Genomic DNA, 7,151 nt, shown 5'->3' with positions numbered 1-7,151 from the left:
ACACACACAGAGCTGCCCTCCTGAATGCAACAGCTCCTGGGATACCCCACCAGGAAAGTTCAAGAACCCCCCTGAACGCCCCCTCAAAGCCCCCTACACCCTCTCCACCACGCTTGGCTCTTCCCCCTCATACCACCACTTCAGCCCAGGCAAGGGGCTCACTTTTGTCAGCCTGTCACCACCTATGCAGCTTATCAGATCTTCTTCTTCCTATGAAGTCTCTCTTGGCCTAGGAGCCACGTTGCAAGCAGCAGCTTCCTGGCTATGAAGCAGCAGATAAGATTTCCTCTGGGGCAGGAGCACTGCTAGCCTGCCAGGCTGGAGATGGCTTGAGCAACAGCAGGAGCATCAGCTGATCCTTAACACACAAGGTGGATGGGGGTGTGTGAAAGAAAAGCAGAGCATGACTCAGCTGGTACCAGCCTTGTCATTATTTCCTAGCCCAGGAGTCCGCTCCCCAAGACACTAGAGCCAGCTGGGCTGAGGTTTGGTGCACTCTGTAAAGGACCTGGGACAAGAGACAGCAGCAGAACTTCCTGAAGATGTCCAATGATACTTCTGGAGCTGGACTTCCCCTGTGATGGCAATACTGCATTTAGCACTGCCCAATGCCACGTATGCCTTTGGAGCAGGTGACCTTCCAGCTGTGCTCCTACCCCTGCCTACACCACGGTGAATTGCATAGGACATTGCCTTGACAGGCCACCACTTGACCACAGACATCAAGACTCACCTCCCAGATCCCCTCTGCCTCTTCCCCGCTTGCCACACAACTTTCACCCAGCCACAAATCCCATGGCCTCCCAGCCCTCTGCCACAAACAGTGACCTGATACAGACAGTGTATCAGCCCCCTGTCCCATCACGGGTGGCATCTGCTGCGTCAGGGCTTTCAGCCAAATCTCCTTATCATAGCAAATGCTCTTCCCCATGCCCCAAGCACAGACAAAACCATCCTTTGCTTTTCTGCCCCAGCTTCCTCCCAGCACTATCCTGCCCTGGCTGGGCTGCAGACCCCGCTGCACCAGCCTGAGGTGGGACAGGGTGGGTGCACCATCCCGAGCTGAGGCCGGTCTGGAGACGAAGCCCTGGTCCCTTGGGGCCATCCAGCCATGAGTAACCTCTGAGCAGCTGTGGTCTGCGTGCCAGGAGCCAGGCTGCCTGCCCGGGCACCGCCCGTGCCCGCTGGAGCAGCTGCTGCACCACCACGTCCTGCTGCTCCTCACATTCCCCTCTTCTCCAAGGTTCTTGGGAGCAAACCTGGCCCTGGGCAACACAGGGCTTAGGGACAGGCTGCTTGGGATTTTGAGCTCCCGAGAAACCTCCAGATTTAGAGCTTTTAGAAGAGAGCTTCACCCCTCCTTTTTAAACCTCAGCCTTGAACCAGAGCTGACCTCCTGGACAGCCCAGACAAGCCCCTCTTTATTCGTGTGACTAAAGCCCCTGGGAAAACAGCCTCTCCTCGGTTGGTGTTTGCTCACGGCAAGGCGGGGCTGCAGCCCATCCCTGAGGGAGGCAGCGCAGGCTGGGGAGGGTGACCTGCTCCCTGGGCTTTACACTGCTCGTTCCTGGACCCGCTCTTTGCCCTGGCCTCCCAAACCTCGTGTTACAGCCTGTGCTGAAGGCAAAGCTGCTGCAACACAAGCACAGAGAGCTGGGAGTGCTGGATGGGGCAGGATGCCTCAAGCACCCTGCCCATCCCTCCCATGGCCTGCCCACCAGCACCTCCTGAGGGTCAGGGACCCACGCTCGCACACCCAGCCAGCAGAGGCACCTCAGAACAGGGACAAGCAATTGCTTAACTCGGGACAAATCCAGTCTCGAAGTGTCCCGAGCCTGGAGAGAAGTGGGGATGGAATGGTCCTGCCGTGAGCCCCACGTGCAGCAGTCCAGGCAGAGCTCAGGAGAACCTGATCATCTCTCCTCCCACTCTCCCACGGCAAATCCAGCCCTGGAAAAGGCTCAGCCACATTAACGAGGCTGTGTCATTAGCCTGCTTCCCAGCTACTGTGCAGGGAGAGCTCTGCCGATAGGAGGAGACACGGGGGACACCCACAGCAGGGGTTTGGGTGCTTGCCTCAGCACTTGACCTCCACAGAAGCACCAGAGCTCCATCTCAACAAGCTTTTCCCTCCAGCCTCACCAGAGAAGAGGCACGGCTGCCCTGCCCAGAGCCCAGGGAAAACGGACCAGGACAGAGATGAAGCACAACAAAACGTGAAGGAATTAGAGGAATAATCACAGAGCTGCTCAGCGTTAAGAGCAAGCCAGAATTAGTTACTTTCTTATGGGATTTTTCTTGGCTCTGCTCCCTTTTCTCTACTTCTTACTTCCTATCAAGTATCTACATTTAGTGTAGATACTATCAAGTATCTACACTAAAATATTACTGGTTCTTATGGCAAAAACTTACCTCAAATCCTTTCATTTTACCAGCCAAAGGGGAGGAAAGGGTGAACAAAAGTTTCACAGAAAATACTTTCTCCTTTCAACATTTTTGCTTCCCATAAGAAGTAAAATCTTTCCACAAAAGCAGTTTCACAAAGATATTTCTTCTGGTCCTAATTGATAAGGTTGGCTGAGGCTTTTAAAAATTATTCTCTCTCATTTAAAAGTTAATTAAGTATGTGTACAAAGATGCTGTGTCTTGCCACATCCTTGCTGTCCCACAGGTGCTCCTCTCCTGCTGCCTTGGCTGGCACATGTGGGACATCCCAGCCCAGGCACCCAGCAGGTACTTTGCCCTCCAACTCCTCCGATGCCATGGGGCAGCCACGTCCCATGCAGCTGTGTCTGAAGACCAGCAGAGACCACTTAGCACCTCGAGAAAGATGGTCCTTGGCCCAAGCACTGCCTTGGATGCCCCAGAGGGAGAAGCTGGGGGGCGAGGAGGGGACACTCCCGTTCACCACGCCGGGGACAGGGTGAAATTCCCTCATTCCGTGGCCCCTGGTTGCCCCACGCCCCTTCCCGGCAGGGCTGGGGGCCGCTGACCATTTCTCTGCTGGTTATTAGATTGTTCACGGCTCTCAGGTTTGTTTGAATAAGGCCTTTTGTTCGGCGGCGCTTTCCCACGTCCCGTCCCTCGCTCGGCGGTCGCGTGGCCCGAGTCAGAGAGGAGCCCTGGCCGCCAATCCCCACAGAAAGTTTCCTTCAGAGCAAGACATCTGCGTCGGAGGGAACCTGCCAACATCTGCCACACTTTCCCCCTTTTCAAGAGCCTTTCTTTCCTTCTTAAAAAGTACAGGAACAGATGTTAAAAGTTGTTTTCTTTCTCCAGGGTGTGAAATGTAGACAAATAGCAAAAAAGAAAACTCCAAGCCGCACTGACCCCTTTCTCTTGCTATTTTTTTTCTTTTTTTTTTTTTGGAAAGCCCAAGAAAAAAGGGAGGCTTTGTTAATGAAGGAGAATCCCCTTTTCAGTGAAACCTGGCAGTGGGCGCTGCGAAAGGGGAGCGGGAATTTGCAGAAAGCTCCCTTTAATGCTCATTTGCATCGGCCTGTTGGGTCCCCGCACAATCCCCGGCACAGATGTCAGCCTTGCCCCAGAGCCAGGGCAGCTCTCCCGCCCGCGCCCCCCGCGCCTCCCAAAGAAAGGCCTTTGCCCTGACTGAGAGGTGTAAAATAACTGTTTACAGCAAAGGCTGCTCTTCTTTTTCACTGCGGTGCTGTCTTACAAATGAACCTTGAAATGAGCTCACCCAGAGCAGCCGCCAGCGGGCGAGCCGAGGGTCTCACCCCGCCGAGGCTGGGGGCTCAGCTGCCCTGCGTGGGCTGGGCACGGACCCTGGCTGGGTGCCAGGGGCCACCACGCTGTTCTTAGCCTCCCATCACACCCATCCGTCCCTGGTACCCGCCAGCAGCACCCTCCTGCTCCCCTGCTTTGCGGGGGAAGCCTGCGTGTGACCCCCTTGCTGAGCACCCCCCTTGCCCAGGAACTCAGCAGCACCTTGCAGGGCAAGGGAAGTGGGAGGGTAAGGCAGAAGCAGCAGGTCCAGCCAAGGAGGAAGAGGAGGGCGATGGAGGAGCTGCCACCACCACAGAAACCAGAGAGACCCTTCCTGATGGCGATAGGGCTGGCCAGCCCCTGGGCCACTAACATGGGGGCACACACAGCACCCTGTAGCCATGCCTGGCCACAGAGGGATGACAATGGGCATCTGCACAAGTTCTTTAGGGTTTTTAGGCAGTTGTCCATTTGCTGACACTTGTGCCATGCTCAGTTGGCCAGTAGCCAAAGTGGTCTCAGGCTTCCCCCTGCTGCTCTTGTCACCTTGGGAAAGTTCCTCTGTCTGCACAAGTTTCTGGTGGAGAGGGTGTCTGGGTAGGAATGGGGGACTTCTCCTCTTCCTCACCCACCAGCCAAGCCAAACTCAGCTAGAAGCTGTGTGCCCAGGTGGCATGCAGGCACTTCCAGCCTTGAGCACTCTAACAAACTGCCCAGAGCCCAGGGGGGCACCCGCTCCATGCCCCCTACCCACATACAGGGCAGGACTGTACCCCAGCCCACCCACTGCCTCTTCCACACTGAGCTGCTGGAGCCATGTGGCAATACAGATGCCACACCTACACCTTTTATAAGTACCAGCAACACTCCACTGCCCTGGGTGGGCTGGATAAAGCTCGAAAAACCACAGGAGTCTTCACTCATGAGCAGCCAGGGCTGGCTGACTTGAGGGACTCCTGCATGGGTGGTGGGACCTCCTTCCGCTGCCTGTGTGGGGGATGCCCCTGAGATCAGGAGCCCATCCCTGCTGCCTTTACCTGGCACAAAGGACGAGTTATTAACCTTTCCCTCCCAAACCTTCCTCTGTGAGCACAACAACCACACCAGCCTGTCTCGGGCCCTTGCCAAGTAGGGCGCTTATAAAACTGGGTAGCTGCACCCCAGCTCTGCATTTGACTGAGAAACCACCTCTGCCAAAGAGAAACCACGTCTGGGGACGTGATCTCGTGCTGAGCCCAGGCAGCAGGGTGTACAGACATGCATGTTTGCACTTACACACGGGCAAACACACACCCACACGGCGCTGGAGCAAGGGGCACGGTGGCCTCGCTTTTATCCCTGGGGTCCATCCCCACCCGTGGCTGGAGGGTGGGGGGAGAGGGCTCTGCAGCCACAGCTCTACGCCGAGTGCTGGGAAATCCCACCGGTGGGCCAGGACAGCTTGTGGTGCCTCTGAACCGGTGCGGCAGCTTCTTCTCCATTTCAATAAGGTGACACATTCGACACCAGCCCAAAGGGCTTCACCTGCGGGGCTCAACAGGACACTGCCAAATCCTGCTCATTAGCAAAGCGACCGCCAGAAAGCAAAAGCAGAGCCAAGACAAACGCCTTCATGCTGCCCCCCAGACCAGGCAGAAGTGAGGAAGCATGAAAGGGCCTTCCCATCCTGTGCCAAGTCTCCTCCAAAGCCCCGGCTGCTTCTGCACCAGCATTTCAGAGGAGAGAACAGAAAAACACCCTCCCCCCGAAGCCACTCAAGCCTCCTTGCAGCATGGGGGGCGGGGGGGAAAATCAAAGTAGTAAAAATCCCACAGAACTAACTCACCTCTGGGTTGTTTGCATCTGCAATGGCCTGTAAGTTTAATATTAAACTCTACACAGCAGCCAAAAACTAGAAGAGCTGCATACTTCCTACATCCAGCCGTGTGCACAGAGAATTCAAGTGCCCCCCCAAAAAAACTGTTCCTGTGTTTTCCCTAGAAGATTTCTGTGATGGAAACAACGTTCCTACGGGCATCTGCTGTCAACAGTTTTTAATTGATCATCATTACCTCGTCAGAAGAATTCCTGGAGCAGGAACTCCTAGCTCAAGTACTCTGCTATTAAATTAAGAGACTGCTTCAAAGATACAGGTCAGCTGGGGCTTGGCTTGCAGGTAGAAAGAGGCATCGCTTCAGGGAGACAGAGGGCAAAAAGAGATGGGTAGAAGGCATTTTCCCAGGTGTAACCCAACCGCTCCCGGGCTATTGTTCCCCTCCCTGGGAATCTGTGCAAATCGAGCGCGGGGCCGTGCAAGCTGCTCAGAGCGCGCCCATTTTCCTTCCCTCCTGCCCTAACAAAAGAGGCCTCCGGGGCCCGGCGTCGGAGGCTGGACATCTGTCGCCGTTTGGGGGGGCCGGCGTGGTCATTGAAAAGAAGCAGTGACCTGTCAGCTTTGATTGATGGCCACAAACCTCCGGGCTCGACCCCTCGTGTGGGAAAAGAAGTCCCGCCAAGGAAAGGCTCCTTTCACATGCTAATTCTGGGTTATAAATACAGCAGAGGAGCGGCCGAGGAGCAAAGAGCCCAAAGAGCCCGTCGGGAAAGGGAGCGACCCGCTGCCCGAGCGCCTCCTTCCACCCCCGTCCTCCTTCCACCCCCGTCCTCCCGGCGCCCAGGGTGGGCAGGCTGGATTAGAATGACGGCCCCAGCCACCGCCGGTCCCCCCAACCCCACCGCCGGCAGCACCCACAAGCTCTCCAGCACCAAGGAAGAGAGGAAGGTAGGTCCCCTCCACGCCGAGGCACCCATGTGTGCCCCGTGAACGATGAGTGCCAGGGCTGGGGGCATTCCTTCTTGGAAAGAGAAAGGGGACAATTTTTTTTCCCCTTTCTATAAAGATGCTCTCTCTGAATTGAAGCCATGTAGGTGTTTTTTTCTTGCTTCCTTTCTCTGCCTCAGAAACGCTTCTCTCTTTCATTTGGGTAAACTCTGCTTGAAATGGGTGGAAGGGGGAGAAGTGAGAGCTGGTACCACCTAAGGGACAGGCCATGGCTGGAGCTGGAGTCTGTGGCCTCTCCATCCATACCCTGTCCCCGCCGGGCATCGCGCCTCCCTGCGCCAGCTTCACGCAGGGGATGGGGGCTCTGCCCTGGCTGAACTGCAGCAGGAGCAAGAAGACAAAAATATCAACTGCATTTTTTCCTCTTTTTCTCTTCCTTGTTAGTTAAGGAAACCCCTCATCGAGCGGAAGCGGAGGGAAAGGATCAATAACTGCTTGGACCAGCTGAAGGAGACGGTTGTGGGTGCGTTTCACCTGGATGTAAGTGCTCATTTTTATGCTGCTTTTTGGCCTTTGGCTGAGGGACTGTTTGGGTTTTTTGGGGGGTTGTCTCTTCTTTTGAGACCCTGGGCATGGTACAAACCCTCCAATGCCTTTAACTGCT

The 7,151-nt window shown here is 55.7% G+C and overlaps 1 protein-coding gene across 1 annotated transcript in view; it reads left to right on the top strand.

Annotated features, from left to right (window-relative positions):
- The first annotated feature begins 6,403 nt into the window (after positions 1-6,403).
- LOC103772296 (transcription cofactor HES-6-like) overlaps positions 6,404-7,151 on the top strand; it is a 1,900-nt gene continuing 1,152 nt past the window's right edge. Inside the window, 2 exon segments of the mRNA XM_008939625.1 lie at positions 6,404-6,487; positions 6,932-7,031. Coding sequence (XP_008937873.1) covers positions 6,404-6,487; positions 6,932-7,031 — 184 coding nt within the window.

This window comes from Merops nubicus, unplaced genomic scaffold, assembly GCF_000691845.1.
Source record: "Merops nubicus isolate BGI_N331 unplaced genomic scaffold, ASM69184v1 scaffold16184, whole genome shotgun sequence".
Classification (NCBI taxonomy): domain Eukaryota; kingdom Metazoa; phylum Chordata; class Aves; order Coraciiformes; family Meropidae; genus Merops; species Merops nubicus.
The sequence above is the reverse complement of the archived record's forward strand: the minus strand, read 5'-3'. Positions and strand labels throughout refer to the sequence as shown.